The sequence below is a fragment of the Amblyomma mixtum genome, chromosome 10, assembly GCF_055824585.1.
Source record: "Amblyomma mixtum isolate Tamu chromosome 10, ASM5582458v1, whole genome shotgun sequence".
In the NCBI taxonomy this organism is placed as follows: Eukaryota; Metazoa; Arthropoda; class Arachnida; order Ixodida; family Ixodidae; genus Amblyomma; species Amblyomma mixtum.
Genome location: NC_143021.1, coordinates 2,534,131 through 2,554,822, shown reverse-complemented (window position 1 = coordinate 2,554,822; position 20,692 = coordinate 2,534,131). Strand labels below are relative to the sequence as shown.

The following is a 20,692-nucleotide window of genomic DNA, read 5'->3' as shown; positions in this document are numbered from 1 at the left end:
GTTTCCATCGTCCAGTACCCTAACCTGAATTCTCGTGGTCTAGACAGGAATAAAATAATTATTTCTCAAAAATCGTACCATGCTGAATGGCCAACCAACCTCGTTCGCAGGCATTCATCAAACATATCAGGCGTGAACGCCCTCTCTAAGCATTTTAACACTATCCACCAAAGCAGTTACTTGACCCTCAGTTTTAAAAAGCCACCAAGAGTAGGAATCGGCTAAGTAGGAACCCTAAGCACTTTTTAGTTTATTTATTTATTTATTTCGGATACTTTTCAGGCCCGAAGGCATAACAGAAAGGAGTGGTAAGGTACATAAAATGAACAGTGCATGTTATACAATATTATTTACAAAACGGCAGAAAATACAGTTGTCTTGAAATTGCAGATGTCAGAAATGGCAGCGATGGAGAGAGGAAGGTCGTTCCAGTCTGCGCTCGTTTTGGGAATGAATGAATTAGGACACATTTTTCTTCTGGAAAATGGAACAGCAACTTTAAACATGTGGTCAGAACGGGACGATATGTATGATGGGCGAGCAAAAAGATGATCCTTTAATACAGGGTTGTGATGATACATTCTATGGAAAAGACAGAGTCGAAAACATTTACGGCGTGAGGAAAGGTCTGGCACGGTAAGGGTGTTTTTCATGGAAGTAATGCTGGCGTGACGGGTATAGTTAGATAAGATGAAACGGGCTGCGCGATTTCGAATGGATTCAAGTGTGTTGATTAATGGGATTTGACTGGGATCCCACACTGCGCAAGCATATTCTAGCTTCGGCCGCACTAACGTTTTGTAAAGTGTTAGTTTTATTGGTAGAGGCGCAGCAGAGAAATTTCGACGTAAATATCCAAGAACCCGGTTAGCGTTATTAGTGACATGCTCAACGTGCATATGCCATGATAGGTTACGCGAAATATGAACACCTAGGTATCTGTATGATTTGACGGATTCAAGGGAAGTGCCGCGAAGAAAGTAAGTGCGCGTGTTGTCAGTGATTTTAGTGCGACGCGATACATGCATTGTTTTACATTTGCTAGCATTTAGTTGCATGAGCCATTTATCGCACCAGTTAGATATGCTTGTAAGGTCTTCTTGAAGCTTAATAGAGTCAGTGTGGTCAGTTATTGTGCGATAAATGACGCAATCATCTGCGAAAAGCCTGATAGATGAATGGGAAATGCATTTAGGTAGGTCGTTAATGTAGATAAGGAAGAGACAGACGCCTTGCAGCAGTCGGATGAGACGGATGAAGCAGGGTGGAAAGGCTTTCGGCTCGCGCACTTTAGATCGTCAGAGTGACCCCTCAATTTTTGTGGTATATAGGTGCGTAGGTTGTGGTATATAGGTGTCGTATATAGGTAGTTAAACCTAAAACAAAGCGCAATGCTAACCTGAACCCTGCGTGTCAACATTACCGGAAATTACGCCGCAAGGTTTGCAGTCGGATGCTAACCACAACCATCGTTAAAGAAATCTTCTCTGATCTTACCGTCAGGATGAAAGAAATGCCGTTGAGATTGCGGTTCAAAAAACATAGGGCCCAGATTCACGCACTGCCAGAACTGCTCTTTTCTACGCACCTATATACCACAAAAATTGAGGGGTCACTTTGACGATCTAAAGTGCGCGAGCCGAAAGCCTTTCCACCCTGCTTCATCCGTCGCATCCGACTGCTGCAAGGCGTCTGGCGAGAGAGCAGTGCTAGCGACAGTGGCGCCACCTAAGCGCATGCACAGTGAGCCATTAACGAGACGACGGCCGTAGGCACACGTGAGGCGTCTATGGGGTGACTGAAATTGGCTAGTCATGACTAACTAGTCATGATTTGTTAACGACGAACTAGTTATGATTGGTTAACGGCTAACTAGTCATGACTAATAAGTTGATGACTGGTTAATGACTAGTTAGCCATGACCTCTGACTAGTAATGAGTAATGTCTTTCACATATCACATGTAACCGATGGACGGACAGAGCCATGGCCGCGAGTATGATCCATTAAAGAGTCTCGCCTTAATATACACTGGAAGACATCCGGGTTGTCCTCCTCCTGATGTGCTTTCAACCAAGACACCAAAGAGAACAGAGTCATATTTCTTACATAAATTCGGACACTAACCCATGACATTAATGAAAACTTCGGGAATTTCGCTTTTCTCAAAAACCTACCTAAATGAAGAGGCCAAAGAAGCTCCCATTTGTTTTTTTTATTCCTGCGGGGCGCTCGTATGAGTCATAGCCTGCCCATATAAAAATAGTCGATAGACTTCTTTTAGACCCTATAGCCATCCTTTAGACTTTTTTTGTCAACAGCTAATCTAGAGACTATCTATAAAGTCTATGATGAATGCCCTCCATTTTATTTTTGTCTACGACAATCCATAGGTTCTGTAGACTAAAGTCGATAACACATTTCATTATCTTTTGCCTGTAGACTATCTATAGTCTAAAGCCAGTAACGCCCTTTATTTTATTTTCTATATGGAGAGCCTATAGACTATCTACAGAATAAATTCTGTGCGAGCCTAAATTTCCTTTTGTCTCTAGATGTTCTATAGCCTGCCAGTAGGCTAAAGTCTATGACAGCCCTAATTTCCTTTCGTCTATAGATGTTCTATAGACTATGACTCAAGTCTATAACACCTTCATTTCCTTTTGCCTTTATGTGATCTGCACTCTTTGAGTAGACTAAATTCTTTAGCAGCCTCAATTTCCGTTTGTCTATAGACTATATGTGGAATAATGTCTAACAGCTTTGATTTCCTTTTGTCTGGACACAGTCAATAAACTATCGATAGCTTAAGTCCATAACAGCCTTAGCTTTTTCAATTTTTTCCGTTTCTCAATAATTTAAATTTCTTTTGCCTATTCGGTGCCTTAAAGTTAATTAGGCTAAATTTAATTGAAGGCCAGTTGATAGAATCACTGGTGATGTCTCTTCCCCCTGTCCTGGGACTGGGTTGAGCGAATTCACTCTCTGAAGACAAGCCCACTAGCTCCCTATGAGGTGAGCACCTTAAGTATCGGACAACCTCAATGCTTCCCTTTGGGGTCGAGCATCACCGACTCTCTGGGTCTTTGACCCAATCAGGCTCAAAAAGATAATCCCTTAGGGGCAACCACCGGAGAAAAAAAACTCACCACCATGGCAATCTCAAGTTTGATTCCCAAGCCCCGAGGAGGCATGTTCCGCGGTTAGCGGTAATCAAGTAAACAAAAGCATCATGTGGAACTGGCGTTATCTTGTGCTGTCATAACAATAGAACAATAAGAGAATGAATATAGTGTAAAAAAAAACAATAATAAACGTAAGAAGCATCAGTAATAGAGAAGTCCAGCAAGTGCTCGATAATAACGCTACAAGTAGAATAAGAAGTACAGAAATCAATGGGTAGCGTACAAAACAATGGCCGCCCCATTAGGGGAGAGCAAAGTAAATTAAATAACGAGGAATTATTGCACAGTGTGTTTAATACAATAGTGAAAGTAGGAGGGAATAGACGTATTAGGACAAGGGAGGAGAAGGATGTGAATTGAGAAACACTAAACATGGCCTTCTGAGTGGAAATACCTCCCAACATTCTCTTGCAACAATGACAGGAATTACAGTAGAAAAAGTAAAAAAATTAGTTATTCGAATTATAGAGAATAGAGAAATAATTCCTGTGTTCCTGAGTTGTGAGTTTTTCAGAATGTGAGGCCACACGTAAGGGCACGGCAGACGAGACCCAGCGACTGCAGTGACTGCAATCTCCAAGAATGCTGGGACAGCCAACACCGACAGCATGGCTGACATATTGTTGGACGTCCAGTATCAAGCTGGAGGACAGCGTCTTCAGAAATGACATGACCGCCCAGTTACTACACAACATGTAGAACAAGAAGTGTGAAGAGAAGACCCAGATAGACATCAATATAAATTTAGAGTAGAATTTTCTAACAGCTAATGTCAGAATTTTAATTTACTGAAGAATTCTAAGTCAAGAAAATCAAGAAAGCCATGTAATTAATACATAATCTTCAGTGTAAAACAAAAGCCGCTGAGCCGGGCCCCCCCTCGGCTGTGGTTTCGCTGCTGATGGTAGACCCCCCCCCCCCCCCTTTTTTTCTCTCTTTTTTTTTCTTCTTTTTCTGCAATGCAAAATTCCTTGTTTAGAAGAACTTCTTTGAAGGAACCAAGTTGCGCTATAAAAAAGACAGCCACAGGAAAAAGCGAAGGAGACAGACAGGAAGTACTTTGATTTGGGCTAGTTGGTTCATATTTTGAAAGTAGTTCGGACGGCGCGAAAACAACAAAGACAAAGGAGACACGAACACAACAGGACGGGCGCCAACTTGCAACTGAAGTTTATTGCACCAGACCCCTACATTTTATGCATCACCCCAGCCATATCTCGCAAGCCTATCACACATCAAAACGAAATTGTCATCAAAAGTGCTAACACCGGAAGTAGGCGCAACTATTACAGACAGATATGCATTCTGCACTATACACATGATAACATTTTCCTTATTTTATTACAGAGGTTACATGAAGCCGGTTACCCGCCCCATTTGATTTTGGCTGTTTCTGAAATGTTAGTTCAGAGATTGAAGCGGCCTCGGGATGAGAAACTTCTAGAAGAAAGAAAAAAAAATCGGTCCCTGTGATTCCCTACATGCATAAGGTTTCCCATGGCATTAAAAAAGTAGCAAGCAAACATCAGGTGCAGGTTGTGTTCTCGGCCCCATCAAAGTTGTCAAAGATTTGCACTATGTCAAAACCTGAGAAGAAACGACCGGTTTGCCCTATTAAACATCAAAAACAGTTCACGAAATGCAGATCACAAGTAGTATATCAGATTCCTCTAAGCTGTGGTCTTGTGTACATAGGGCAAACCGGTCGATGTTTTAATGAACGGGCCAGCGAACACATGCGGAATGTGCGCCAACAACATGGAAGTTTCCTTGCTGACCACTGCAAGACTTGCAAAGGGTGTAGTCCGGATTTGAGCAAAACAGTTTTTTTGAAGAGCGGTAAAGACAGATTTGAGCGGGAAGTAGTGGAGGCATTTTTTATTAAGAAAGCGGGAAGCGCATGCGTGAGTAGGCCTTCAATTTCAATTAGTGACGCTGAGGTGGCTTTTCTCGAAGGCTGTCTTTAGATTTTACGTTTTATCTTTGACGCTGGGAGGTTTTCTCAATGATTTTGACGCTAGAAATAGTTCATTGACGCTGGGAGGTTTCCCCGAAGGTTTACGTTTTCATGTCCACCAAAAATTTTCCGCGTTTGTTGTTGGTCATTCTTTCATTATCACAATTTGTGTTAAATCAGGATTGTTGAGTTTGCGCTCTGGTTGCCTTGTTCAAGCGTTTGTATTTCTTTTCAGAAAGAATTGCTTTCATGTGGGTTGCGCGCTCTTCTATTCTCGAGACTTATAAAATAAGGAAAATGTTATCATGTGTATAGTGCAGAATGCATATCTGTCTGTAATAGTTGCGCCTACTTCCGGTGTTAGCACTTTTGATGACAATTTCGTTTTGATGTGTGATAGGCTTGCGAGATATGGCTGGGGTGATGCATAAAATGTAGGGGTCTGGTGCAATAAACTTCAGTTGCAAGTTGGCGCCCGTCCTGTTGTGTTCGTGTCTCCTTTGTCTTTGTTGTTTTCGCGCCGTCCGAACTACTTTCGAGACAGACAGAGCTGTCTTCGTTTTTTCCTGTGGCTGTCTTTTCTGTAGCGCAACTTGGTTCCTTCTTTCTTTTCTCCCTTATTTATTTTACATTGGTTTAAGCCCATTGTGCTCTAAGCGCTGCGGGCAGGGCACTATTATTTTATTTCTTTTAATTGCCCACACTAAAGTTTGTCCTGGGACTAATGAGCTGCCACATTCACCTGAGACAAATGATTTGCTTTCCTGGAACTATAGCGTTCACTGGCTTCTTAACAAAAATGAAGATAAGTGACTTGATACCTTGTAAAGTCTGAGCATCTGCTCGGATAGTGGTTGAACACATATCAAAATAATTTGCGGTCATACGTAATATTCGCCAGCTTGGTTTGCTGGTCGTTCACTCGATGACGCTTATTGACTTTTACCGACACAACTTTTTAATAACGTGCAAAATGTGTGTAGCATCTTTAAAACTGTGATGAACCAGTTTCTTAAAATGGCCCTGGGTCCACACTGGGCATGAGGAGATTGATGCACAGACTCCAAGAATGATCTTAGAATACGATTTAATGAATGGATCTGGCTCGATGCCGCTTACGGGAAAATGCAGTAGGGCTCGTCCACGTCGGGGCTGAGTCAGCTTGTCGTGGCACGGGCTCGACGAATGGCTGGATGTCTGCTGCGGCCGGGCTGGGGATTCTTCGCGGCTGTGCGGCTCTCGTTCTCGGTCAGGCGTTCGAGGAGCTGCCAGGCGTTGAAGCGTGCTGTCGGAGGCCGAACGCGAGCGAAGGCTAGACCCCGGGCGCCGCCCCGGTCCATGCGCCGCCCCGGTCTTCTTCTGCCTTCCTCCGTCTCGTCCGCTCGCTCGAATCGGCCCTCTCTGCCTGTTCCTCCCGTCGGCTCCCCCTTTTAAGCTTTGAAGGAACAAAGTTGCCCTATGAAAAAGACAGCCACAGGAAAAAGCCAAGGAGACAGACAGAGCGCTGTCTGTCTCGTTGGCTTTTTCCTGTGGCTGTCTTTTTCATAGCGCAACGTGGTTCCTTCAAAGTAATGCACCAACTTGCCCAACAAGAAGTTCTTCTAAACTACCCTTTTAAGCCTTTGGCGTCTTTCTTTCTGCCACCTCCCCTTCGCCGTACCGCTGGCTGCTTCTCGCCGCCCCCGCGGCGCCGCCCGCTCGCCGCTTCCTTTTGTTCACTCCGCGCAGATCTCCCTCCTCGTGACAGCATCCAGCCCGTGCCACAACAAGCTGACTCAGCCCCGACGTGGACGAGCCTTACTGCATTTTCCCGTAAGTGGCACCAAGCCAGATCCATTCATTAAACCATATCCTAAAACCATTCTTGGAGTCTGTGCATCAATCTCCTCATGCCCAGTGTGGACCCAGGGCCATTTTAAGAACATGAGCCATCACATTGGTGTCAGAAGTGGGGTCCACACTTAAACCATTGGGCAAAAGCTGGACTGCACCCGCAGCGAGAGGAGCTTGAGGCACTAACTATTCGGTCTAAAATGGATGAGCCGCCGCGGTGACTGAGTGGTTATGGTGCTCGGCTGCTGACCCGAAACACGCGGGTTCGATCCCGACCGCGGCGGTTGAATTTCTTTGGAGGAGAAATTCTAGAGGCCCGTGTACTGTGCGATGTCAGTGCACATTAAAGAACCCCAGGTGGTCGAAATTTCCGGAGCCCTCCACTACGGCGTCTCTCATAGCCTTAGTCCCTTTGGGACGTTAAACCCCATAAACCAAACCAAACCTAAAATGGATGAAGCCCACTCGAGTGCACAGCCCTTCGGGGCAAGCGTATTTGCTTTGTCAAGCATGATGGAGAAATTCACTGGCGACGGTCAGGGGCCGTCTATTGTTGAAAAATTACGAGGAACTTTAGCGGCTAAAGTGGTGAAAGTACTGCATTCTGCTACGGGATTGTTCACTGCAGATTTTGTTGGTGCATTAATTAACTGCCATTTAATGACGCTTAAGCTTCGCCTTTAGGAGTGGAACGCGACAGCGTGTTGTAGCGCTGCCACGGAGTCCAAGGAACGCCACCACCCGTTCGGCGCGATGCGTTGCCCTTTGAACACAACGCTTTTTGAGGAAAGGAAATGGGGCTCTAATTCTCTGTCATCTCAGTGGACACCCGTCAAAATTCGCGCGCGGTGGCGTCACGACAATTTGGACCAATATGAAACGCGGACAAATGCGCCTTGCTCGTTGGTAAATTGGTTTTAAGCATGAAATGCTTTTAGCTCCCGTTGTCGGCAGTGTGGTGACGTCACGCCGAGACCGAGAGCCATCATCCGGGCACTGAAATCCACTCATCCGGGCAATGAAATCCACTCATCCGGGCACTGAATTCCAGTCATCCGGGCACTGAAATCCACTCATCCGGGCACTGAAATCCACTCATCCGGGCACTGAATTCCAGTTATCCGGGCTCTGAAACGAGAACATCCGGGCACCGTACGAGACTTAACGAGATTTAACGAGACTCTCTAAGCCCTCCTACGCGACCGGCATGCAAGCGCCGGTTGGTCTCCAAACGAGACAAAAAATAACTGCTGCCAGTGCCTTCTCAATGTTTATCAAGATATCGATATCTTGATAAACATTGAGAAGGCACTGGCAGCAGTTATTAGTGGAGCTGTGGGTTTGATAATGCACGGAATTATAATTTCCGATTTCTAATAACGCGTGCAAAAAGCACATAAATGCCACGATACACTTCGTTGTCATACGTGATCTCTTAGGGGCTTCGCGCATCGAAGCAAAGCCGCTCAGGCGCACAGGGGCCCGGGGGAGAAGCGCTGCGTTCAAAGGGCAAGGCATCGCGCCGAACGGGTGGTGGCGTTCCTCCCTTCCTTTACGGTGCGGTTCGGGTGTCCACCGAGATGACATTAGGCCCGTAAACATTTCATGCTTACTCTACTCTCGGTTACGGGAGAGGCAGAGATTTTTTTAAGGAAAGGAAATGTGTCTGTCTCTCATATCTCGGTGGACACCTAAACCTCGCCGTAACGGGAAGGGAGGAAGATGGGAGTGAACGAAGACACCGTATTCACTACACGCACCTTTGTTCATTCCAAACCATCGAGCTGGCATAGCGGAGTGGTAGCGTGCTCGATCGCACTCCGGAGACCGGGGTTCGATTCCCAAGCTTGGCCAATTTCTTACTCGGTTTTATTTATTTATCTGGTCTGACTAGAAAGGGTAATTAGACTAATTGGTTAAGTAAGCAATTAACTAAACTCAGTCAAACTTACTTGGAGCATCATACGATCCCTTTAATTGATTGCATGGTTAGTAGCCAAAGTACAATTGGCCCCGTTTGAAATTCGCGCACTGTGACGTCAAAACCGTTTCGACCAATTGAAAAGCGTGACATTTCTGTCGACAGCTCCTGCTTACAACAATGAGGCATTGAAGGCTTCCGCCTTAATATTTTGACATGTTAGAGCAGGTGTGCAAAATGGGCGGTTTAAATGATGCACAGCAGCTGGGGATGGCGAAATGTCGCATGTCTGGAGCAGCACATCACTTTGCCTGCTCTTAAGGGAGCGATAGAGGCAGCCGTAGAAGAGGAGCGTAATGAGCTGCTGGTCTCTAGTGAGGAAAGGGTGCGGCTCGTAACGGAGCCAAAAATCGCAAGCGCCGACGCGAGCCTTATTCAGTTGACTGATAGGCTGGATCGGCTGGAGGCGCTGCTTGCTGAAAGCCTACAGCAAAACAACAGAGGCAATTTCAGGAACCGTGAACAGAGCCAGGTTCGCTGTTATGCTTGCAAAGGGTTCGGTCACATTGCTAGATTCTGTCCCGAGCTAAACCGCGAAATGAGTGTGTCAAATGGGCAGCAGCGGGCGCAGGCCGACACGGAGAGGGAACAAAGAGCCACCATACCAAAAAACTCGTAGCGTCCCCCGCAGCCGAGCCGGTTGAGGGGGGGGGGAGCGGTAGTTGTGCGGTTGTAAGCGAGTTTGGAGAGTCCTGTCCGACTGCGAAATTCGTGGTAAACGGGTCACTTGCAATCTTTTGGTTGATACTGGCTCCCGGATAACGCTCCTCATGCAAAAGTTTTTCGATTTTTGCTGACAAGGAGGGGAGACAGGCAGGTGCAAGAGGCGAGAGAATCTCCAAGGGTGCGATACTTTTAGTTTCGTTTTGTTTGTTTTGTTGTCTGAAATCTTGTAAATACTGTTAATTACTATTTCGTGCACTCGAGTGGTATCTAAGTTGAAGAATTGTTCTTAAACTTCGGTCTGGCTCGATGCTCGTAAGGAAGGAGGGCGAGACTTTCGTGCAGTCCTGAACAGCGGGCGCGCCCGTGTGTGTATGTGTGTGTGCGGTGAACTCCTAATGTTCGATGAACATTCTTTTTAAAAAGGAGCGGATGTGACGATTCGTGCGCGTACTATCGCGCTCAATATGAGTTGCAACGCGCGGTGATCGACCGGGGCTCGTTCCGTGGTGTGCCTCCTCAAAACAGTCGCTCGGAATTCTGGGAGAAACTGCTGTTCCATGAAACAACAGCACTCCAGCTCAGGAAAAGGTTTCTCCCAGAATTCTGAGCGACTGTTTGGAGGAGGCACATCACGGAACGAGCTCCGGTCGATGACCGCGCGTTGCAACTCATATTGAGCGCGATAGTACACCAGTGGCCGCACAAACCCGGTCAGTGACTCCCTAGAAGCGGCCGACCGCGCCATCCTGGCGTCGTGTCGCCACGGAGAGACAAGGCCACATAGCGCATAGGATGGCCGTCGACGGCTACCTACGGTGGGGATTAAGCCTGTCACGAAGATTCCAGGGAATGAAATTTAAGCGCACACGAAAAAACGCACACAAGAGAAGATACACACAGGACAGGCGCTAGCGCCTGTCCTGTGTGTATCTTCTCTTGTGTGCGTTTTTTGTGTGCGCTTAAATTTCATTTCATTTATAGCTATGCACCATCTAGCCCAAACAGAAGTTCTGTTAAATTCCAGGGAAGAGCTGCCCGGAGAGTGAACCCGGTCAGCGACTTTCCCGAGAAGCGGCAGACCGCGCCATCCTGGCGTCGTGTCGCCACGGAGAGACAAGGCCACATAGCGCATAGGATGGCCGTCGACGGCTACCTACGGTGGGGATTAAGCCTGTCACGAAGATTCCAGGGAAGAGCTGCCCGGAGAGTGAACCCGGTCAGCGACTTTCCCGAGAAGCGGCAGACCGCGCCATCCTGGCGTCGTGTCGCCACGGAGAGACAAGGCCACATAGCGCATAGGATGGCCGTTGACGGCTACCTACGGTGGGGATTAAGCCTGTCACGAAGATTCCAGGGAAGAGCTGCCCGGAGAGTGAACCCGGTCAGCGAATTTCCCGGGAAGCCGCAGACCGCGCCATCCTGGCGTCGTGTCGCCACGGAGGGGGGCTCGACGCTGTCACGAGGAGGGAGATCTGCGCGGAGTGAACAAAAGGAAGCGGCGAGCGGGCGGCGCCGCGGGGGCGGCGAGAAGCGGCCAGCGGCTGCGGCAAAGGAGAGGTGGCAGAAAGAAAGAAGCAAAAGGCTTAAAAGGGGGAGCCGACGGGAGGAACAGGCAGAGAGGGACGATTCGAGCGAGCGGACGAGACGGAGGAAGGCAGAAGACCGGGGCGGCGCATGGACCACGGAGCCCGGGGTCTAGACTCGCTCGCGTTCGGCCTCCGACAGCACGCTTCAACGCCTGGCAGCTCCTCCAACGCCTGGCCGAGAACGAGAGCAGCACAGCCGCGAAGAATCCCCAGCCCGGCGGCAGCAGACATCCAGCCATTCGTCGAGCCCGTGCCACGACAAGCTGACTCAGCCCCGACGTGGACGAGCCTTACTGCATTTTCCCGTAAGCGGCATCGAGCCAGATCCATTCATTAAATCATATTCTAAGATCATTCTTGGAGTCTGTGCATCAATCTCATCATGCCCAGTGTGGACCCAGGGCCATTTTAAGAAACTGGTTCATCACACAACCGTGTTTTAGAAGGTGGGAGAGTCTAACACCAGATTGTGTGTCGCACGTGTGAACGTGCCCTATTTATGAACTAGGACATCTGTTAAAGCCGGCTTCGTCGCTTCGGCGGACGCGGTTGTTGCGGCGCCCGCCTGTTCTTTCAATATTTCCCCTCGCATCTTTCTATTCTCCTCTGTCTGCACGTTGCAGCGATTGCCGCTCAGCTCGAGCCAATGGGCAGACCCATGCACTTTCCTTTTCAGCATTACTTCAGTCGCAACAACAAAAACACAAGTGTCCACACGTTAAATAAGATAAGAAATGAATCAGCACTGCATGCAGAGGGGAACTCTGTAGCGGGTGAATGCAACTAGGTCTGGAGTCCTGCACATTATTAGGATCGGGTGAGCGTGGTCGGGCCGGAGAAGGGACGAGGAAGGCGGGAGACGGGGTTACGATGAGAAAACAAGGAAGGAGAACTTTATGCAGGAATATTTACATTATTTACAAAAAGGGTAACTGAGAGGGTCTCTCAGTGCAAGGGAACGTCTTCAGGAGTCAACAGGAGTGCTCTGCAGTCCCAAAACAACACCTCGTGAAATAGCCTTCGTATTCCCCAGATCCCTGACTGGGGAATAAACTTCGAAGGATAGCCTGACTTCATCAGGCTATCCGGACAGCGCAATTAGATTTGCATGCGAAAAACTTATCCGCTGGGTAAAAGGTATTGCCCCAAAGAAGGAAAAGGACGAGAAGATAAAGACGAAAAAAGTGGTGATACCATATAAGCATCAACTTTCGCACAACCTTGCGAACGTGGCCAGGCGCTATGGCGTACAGGTAATCTTCTCGGCCCCAAATAAGCTCAAGAAAGTGTGCGGCCTAGTAAGCAGAACAATAGGGAACCAGAGAGGACAAAATAAAAATAAGAAGAAGACATGCCATACTTCCGGATTCATCGCGTGCAAAACGGGTGTGGTGTATGAACTGCCCGTTTCCTGTGGCAAGACCTACATAGGTCAGACAGGGCGTTGTGTAAACGTGCGGCTAAAAGAACACGAGAAATCGCTCTCTGGGTCGAAGTCCTCGCATTTGGTTGACCATTGCCAAGGATGTAAGGAGTGCAAGCCGGATTGTGTGCCGGAATGTGGGCCAGTGTGCAAGAAAAAATGCAATCCACTTTATGCGCAGGCTGAAATTCTGTCACATCATAAAGAACGCATCCAGCGCGAAATTACCGAGGCTTTTTATATTTCGCGACAGGGAAATTCATGCATAAGCGCACCGTCCATTTCTTTAACAGCAAAAGAGCTGGCATACCTGGATCACACGTGGAATTAATATCTTTTCCTTTCCCCCCTTTTTTGGTATTTTGGTTTGGCCTTCGTGATTGTGACCATGAAGTTTCCTGTTTTTGCGCCCTTTATGTACCTTTTGCACTCTCAGCACTCTTCAGATGTATCGCCCTCTAAGGTTTATCTTGACGATATCATGTATGTTTCCTCTTTTTGATTTACTTCACGAGATGGGTATATATGTCATGTGTTCTTCCATTAAAGTTTTAGTTGCGAAAAAGCGCTCGTGTTGTGTCCTCTCTCCTACTTAGTCCTCGTTTTTGGCGCTAAACTTCATCATGAATAAGATTCAACTCGCCCAACTTTCCACCTTACAACACCAGTATCAGTTTTCTTTCCGATTCTGCAGCATTGTGACTATACTTTTTAGATGTAAGCGAGAGGTTTGTGCGAAAGATGACGTTCATTCATCGGGTTTAATTAATTAGCACAGTGCTGAGTGCTCCGCCGTGGCCCGATTAACAAGTGGCCGTCTGTAACTTTCGGGTCAAATTATTTTTACACACACCACCTCGATATGGCCTGTTTTCCCGTGCAGTCAGGTAAAAAGATTTCCAATCTGTGGGAGCGTCAAGTAAGAATGCAGAAAAAGTTGTACAACGCTAGGTAAAAATATTTCGAAAGAGCAAAGAATAAATGAGACAGGAGAAAAAAAAATGCTGACCCCGCAGTATTTGCGAGAAATGGTTTATTCTGGAAACAGCCAGTGGTGCTTTTTCAAGAGCCACGCTATGATATGGAGCATTGCCCATGACGACAATGCTATTGGCCGGAATGTTTGGCAAAAACTTGCCGGTGAACCACTTCTCAAAGTAGTTGCCATCCATCTCAGAGTGGTAGTCAGCGTGGTTTCCCTTTTCTGCTCTGAAGAAGTCAGCAGTGTCTTCCACGAATCCTGTTGGACTACTCCCACCATGTACAAGAATCAAACGGGCCCATTTGCCCGAAGGCGCAGCCAATCCCGTTGTTAAACCTTTCAGGAATGCATCCTGAAATGACTTTACAGTCTTGTCCTGCCGAACGTATTCTTTTGTGTACCCTGCGTTGACCCAGGTTTCATCTAGGTAGACGATGCACCTGTAAATGCAAAACAACCGAGTACACGAGTCAATGCTTGTAAGTAAACAAACACGCTGCAGCATGTAAGTAGGCAATGCACTGCAACAAACGCACTGCTGACCCCTGTCTCACAAACAGCCGCTCAAAGACACTCGAGAAAATCAATTATCTCAGCTTAATTGCTCCCTTGTTCGGGCTTATACTTCACGCCCAGACGGCATTTGGTAGCCAGCTTATATTCACTGTATGGTTGCATGGGGTACTTGACTAATTCGGCAACGTTTGAAATCTCTTCACTCGCGGCGACTTCGAACAAAAATTGCCAACGTTCGCAGCAGTAGCGCCAGTAACTCGCACCACCGGAGCAACTGGCAGTGCACAGTGGGTGTCCATTCGTTCCTACGGCGACGACGAGATGGCACTACCCATTGCAGTGCTAAATTTTGGCAGTTTGCTGTTTTTGCTTGCCGCACCAATTGGGATTTAGCGATTTAATCTGACCCATGCAGACACGTGCCCCAGCGAAACGTAGCGCAAAACTGGTCGTGAAACATCGTGATTTTGTGTAGTGGTGATCCACTACACAAAAGGTCGGCAACAGCAACGTGGTTAAGACGATTTCTTCTAAACGTGTTATCCTGAAGCAACACTCACTGTTCCGACTACGAGGTCGCAAAGCTACCATCAAGCTCTATGTGAAGCCAGTCTAAACGTGCTGCGTAAGAAAATAAGCAAGGAACGACCCGTACCTGCCCGGTCCTCGGAATTCCTTGATCGCCCGCAGGTATCTGCGACGCCAGGCAATGATGTCACTTCACTCGATCAGTGCAAGATTCCGTTTTCTTTTATGAAATGTGAATCCGATGTCCTTCATCAACCTCCGCAATGTGGTTTTCTTGAAGTTCGGCAGGTCGTCGTCCTCATTGCCAGCCTTTAGCACACTACCCAGTGTTGGGACTACCCTCTTCGCCTACATACTGTGCACTTTCACACAGATGGCATGGACTGTGAAGCTGTCATTCTTGACTATCCGCGAGCTTGAAGTCTTCACGTCGCGAGGTCTTTTCTTCGGAGACGCCACAGGCCCGCACAGACGCTCCGCCTTGATTTTGGCAACGCTACGGGGAGATACTCCGGTGTCCTCGCTCACAGCACTCAGTATTTCCCGAACAGACTTCTCCGGAAAACGGATCCTGGTGCGGCCGAACACATTCGCAACTACTTGCTTGGCGTGCACGAACCTTCGGGAAAATGCGTACAGGAGAGCTGGCCGCGGCCGCTCAGCTGGACGCCATTTTCTCAAAAGTGAAAGGGAGGCGGACGGAAAGAGTAAACACGGCGGCCAGCGGGGCAAGCGAAAACGTGAAATGGAAAAGGACGACAAACGCAAAATACAAAATCACAGATCTCGATCGATTCGCTCGCAATAACAGCGTTTTCTGTCACGCTGATGACAAATGTATTATCCACGAAGCCTATCGGCAATGCATTTGTTATTTCTCGCTCACCACAAGCAACGCACTATTTTCTGTCACGGATGCAGGCTGCGCAAAAAAAGAGTTAGTTTAGTTTAGTTTATGGGGTTTAACGTCCCAAAGCGACTAAGGCTATGAGAGACGCCGTAGTGGAGGACTCCGGAAATTTCGACCACCTGGGGTTCTTTAACGTGCACTGACATCGCACAGTACACGGGCCTCTAGAATTTCTCCTCCAAAGAAATTCTAGCCGCCGCGGCCGGGATCGAACCCGCGTCTTTTGGGTCAGCAGCCGAGCACCATAACCGCTGAGCCACCGCGGCGGCTCGCAAAAAAGAGCGCTAGCTTTGACAGCGTTGCACCTGATGTATGAAACGGAGTATAGTGAATGCATAGGTTTCATAAATAAAATAAAAGAAATAAAGTCAAGAAGAGGAAAATAAAAATAAGAAAATAAGCAAAAATAAAAACAAAATAAAATAGGTGATGAAAATAAAAATAAAAACAATAAAAACAAAAGGGAGCAAAAAAAATATGAAAATAAAAAGAAAATAAAAAACAACAGTGCGCCAGGAAACGCTTTCGCCTTGCAGCACTTTAGAGAGCCAAAGTGCCCCCTGAATTTTTATTTCGCTCTTTCCTCTTATCTTTTAACTCTGCTCTATCTGGACGTGGCAGCGGTAGTAGCTCGGCTTGAGCCAGTTAGCAGGCCCATGCAATTTCCTTTTCATCCTTCTCTCAGTCGCAACAACAATAACAACAACAATAATGGCTGTGCTTGGGAGGAATGCTAGGTGACTGTCCTTATTTAAGAACGCATACGCGCAGTTGGAAAGCCTTATATTGCTCGTCAACAACAAGATCCGGCGTCGGCGCTAAACCAGCAGCAGCGGTCCCAAAAATGCTCGATTACGTCACTGTGGTATCCATGAAAAAAATAAAAGCTATCTCGAAGGTACAGGGAACTTAATCAAGGCCCTTCGGACCGAGAGGCAAGCCATAGGCCAAAAAACCGTGTCGCTTTTTTGCGAACAAAGGCATGCATGCCAGTGCGTAGGTGTGTCATCAGAAAGCAAGGCAAATAAATTTAAAGATAAATAAGAAGAAAAAGGTAAAAAAGAACGCATTCAAAGCACTTGAGTAATCGGAAGTCCCCGCCGTAGTTTTATGAGGAGATAAAAAGCACTGCAGCTGAAATCCTTCTCAAGTATGTGAAAACGAAATCACTTACAAGTGAGGTTCCTTCTGTCAAAAGAAAGGAAAAGTAAAAAAAAGTCTGTTCAAGATAGAGAAAAGAAAGGACAAGTTCATTTTCCCTCGGCTTGGAAGAGAGCGTGGCTCCTGGAGACGCTTGTGCCGCCGACGAAAACGAAGCTGTCCGACACTGCAGGCAAACAATGCGGTTCTACACTGTTTTTCGGCGACGCCGTTTGCTGCTGGCGCTTGCGGCTGCCGGTGCCGTGGCCCTGCTTGTGCTCTGTGCGCGACGACTGCGACGGTTGCTGGCGACCGCCGACGTGCTGCTGGCCGACCGGGGCGCCTTCTACACGGTCGTCCTCCGTCAGCGGCAGCCGCTCACCAACAATGTGCGCCTCCTGCGCTTCGCCCTGCCCAGGCCCACACAGGTGAGCCCCTTCCTCGTTCCATCGGTTATCCTGATTAGTTTTGATTGAATGAAACCTCGGCTGGAGAGAGGGGGGGCCGTCTCCGTCCCACGGCAATCATAAGTGTTAACACTTTTGACACACACAGGTCCCACCAGTTAGAAAATATAGAAGAGGGGTTTTAGTGACTTTCGCACATTTAACGTGGTACAGAGAAAACGCACGGTTGTCACACGCAACTCACGGGAACGTCCGTCAAGAACACACGTTGACGAGCCGCCTTCCCCCGACACACACTCACACTATGTCCCCTCTCTCTTCCCAGCCGTGCCTTAACAACGCCCTTGAGGCTCCCTCACGTAGGGGACGCCAGCAGGCGGCTGGTAAGGAAAAGTGGGACCGTCCATAGGAATGTTAATGCAAACGCATTTCTCATCTCATGAGTGTCAAGTGCAGCACCTGTGGGCTGAGCGTGTGCGCACGAAAATGCCCCCTCGAAAAAAGCCGCATGCACTGCTTGTGCATGCGGCTGCCACGTCTACGAGCCGTCCATGAATCCTCTACGAATTTCATACATTCACCATTCTGCGAACGAACACAGAGGCCATCTTTCGGATGTTTCCACGTGTCTAAGGATCTAGGAAGCTGTAGGTGCTCATAGCGAGAGAATATAGCACAGAGTGGGACAGGACACAAGAAGACACGAACTGCACGAGCGCTACAACATAGCGCTCGTGTTGTTCGTGTCTTCTTGTGTCCTGTCGTATACTCTGCGCTATATTCTCTCGCTATGATTATGCACCAACAAGCCCAAAAATCTACGCTTTTGAACTACATCTGTAGGTGCTGTCCACAATATATCGAACACGCATGTGCGATCGACGTTTTTAAACAACGAATTATTCTAGAAAAAAGAATGCCCAGGCTTAGCTTGGTTAAGCCAAGAATGCGTTGCACATTGCGCGGTCTTTTTGCGCGAGGTATTGCTTGGCGGCACTCGATTTTCTCAGCAGCTTTTCCTCCGTGACGTATGGATGGATGGATGGATGGATGGATGGATGGATGGATAGGAGCGCCCCTTTGAAACGGGGCGGTGGCAACCGCCACCATGCTCAGCCGTCCTTTTTTTTTCTTTTTTTTTCTTTTCTTTTCTTTTTTTCACGTGGTTTGGTGACATCACGTTACCACGTGACGTGGCGTCACGTGACGTCACGTGGTTTGGTGATTGCCCGGCCAAGCCCAAGGGCTGAACTGAGTGATTGCAATATGCTACGCATAAAAGAGGTTTGTGGCTAAAAATATTCATTGTTTCTTATTATCTTCACCTGGGCTCTGCGATCAGTTGCTAAAACTGCCGCGCTTGCTCAATGCTCGTTTCTTTTGAGGTCGCACCGCCTTAGGCAAGGCGCATAAAAGAGACAGTAAGCTGAGATAATCGGACCTCATCAGGCAGCCTAGATGTCTACGAAACGAAGAGCGAAGCCTTGAACTTCCCCCTTGAGGGAACGCGGTGTGTCGGGGAAAGGCGCCTCTTTCGGTGTTTCTTTCTCGCTTGAGCACCTCCGGCCCGTGAGCAAAGGCGTCTACTGTTCACCACTGTCTCTTCCTTTCTTTTCGCTTTTACGGCTAAGGAGTGCGGTCATAACCGCATGCACTGCGCAGATTATTTCAGCGGATACAAAACGATTTCTTCACCACCTCCGCCAGCGATGGAAAACACATCACAATGTAGCATGTCTTCAGTGAAAAACCAATAAGGAGGAAAAGGTTTTTGCAGAAGCGCAGCATTCCCCCCCCCCCCCCCCCTCTTCAACTTTGCAGAAAACAGGGCGGTTATCCTTCCCGATGACACGAAAAAACTGGAGGAAATTCCATGTTTCTGTTCTCACTTGTGTCGTCACGACGAACTAAAGGTCCATAATTTCGCTATCATAACTGACGACAGAACCCACGATTCGGCTCACGCGTTTTACACACTCAGTAAATCCTACGAGTGGCTAAACGATACGGTATCTTTATGTACTAAGGTGACCTATGTCAGTGACGGAGCAGCACATCATTTTAAATATAGTTATCTTCCTAAAGCGGGTTTTGAAGCATTCAGAGACGCGAAATAGAAAGACTGGCTTTCTGCCACGCCAGCATTGTTCGTTCACACTGGTCAGTGCGAGTGTTCGTAATCAGAACGATGGATTAAAAAAATGGCTGAGGCTTAGCTAAGGTTAAGCCTAGTCAGATGCGAAGCATATTGATGGCTAGGCTTGGTAATACATGGCTTTCCTTGGTTGCATACTTGGTCATTTTAATACAACCACTAGAAGCCTTCGTCGTGGGGGAAGACAACGGCATGGCTACAGCGGAACGTCGACTAACCCCGAGACGCGCGTTGGGTGAGCGCCTGGATTGCCACGGAAGCCGCGTCCGCCTGCCCGGTGGAGCGAGCGTTTCACCTACACCGAGTGTGAACGCGCGTTCGAAATGCGCGGGAGTGTGACGTCACCATACCACGTGATTCACACGGCGTGCAACCGCAGCGACGACACAAGTTGGAGCCCCGTCTCTCATCTGTCGTGACGTCATTGTGTCTCGTGGTGTGACGTCACCATACCACGTGGTCTGCACGGCGTGCAACCGCAGCGACGGCACAAGTTGGAGCCCCGTCTCTCATCTGTCGTGACGTCATTGTGTCTCGTGGTGTGACGTCACCATACCACGTGGTCTGCACGGCGTGCAACCGCAGCGATGGCACAAATTGAAGCCCCGTCTCTCATCTGTCGTGACGTCATTGTGTCACGTGGTGTGACGTCACCATACCAGGTGGTCTGCACGGCGTGCAACCGCAGCGACGGCACGAGTTGGAGCCCCGTCTCTCATCTGTCGTGACGTCATTGTGTCACGTGGTGTGCACGGCGTGTAACCGTCACGAAGGGCTTGGGTTACCTATTGTAATATGCTTCGCATAAAATATGCTTAACCTCTCAAATAATTCTCGGCAAGGCGCAGGACAAGCGTTCGGAATATTTCGAATGAAAAGAGTTTTTGACATATATCCTCTTTTTGAAAGCACGAGAAGCTTGAAATCATTGAAACACTGGGCCTCTTCGATTTACCGCGCTCGGGCAGCCCGCTGGCTGTCCGCAAGTTCGCCTCTGACGGTAAAACGCATCATGGTCACGTGGGCTGGCGGCCACTGGAACCAGCCTAGCCGGCAATCACGGCGGCGACCAAGTCACAGATCACGGAGGGCAAATGCTCTATTTAGCGTCGCGTTCTGCTGCGTCTCATTGCTACGCACGCATACGGTAGAAATAGGCTGCTTGGTATCGAAAACAACGACTTCCAGTTATTGAGGGCTGCGTCTGGCTGCGTGCCGCAGACTGCGGAACATGCCGCTGATCAAGCTCGCACTCGTAAACATCGGCGACGGCAACGCGAGCGTGTGCCTTCGGTGCACAGTGTGCTGTGTAAGCTTCGAGAAATCCTCAAAAGCATGCGATGAGCAATCGCAATCTAACGGGTTTCAACCGACACCACATAGGACGGAAAAACTGCCCGTGCGTTGTTTATCAAACGACAAGC

At 48.1% G+C, this 20,692-nt stretch overlaps 1 protein-coding gene across 1 annotated transcript in view; it reads left to right on the top strand.

Moving 5' to 3' along the window:
- The first annotated feature begins 16,906 nt into the window (after positions 1 to 16,906).
- The window catches only part of LOC149324988 (NADH-cytochrome b5 reductase 3-like), a 90,131-nt gene continuing 86,345 nt past the window's right edge, over positions 16,907 to 20,692 (top strand). Inside the window, exon 1 of the mRNA XM_089564159.1 lies at positions 16,907 to 17,134. Within this exon, the coding sequence (XP_089420285.1) occupies positions 16,907 to 17,134 (228 nt within the window). The remainder of the gene's footprint in view (positions 17,135 to 20,692) is intronic.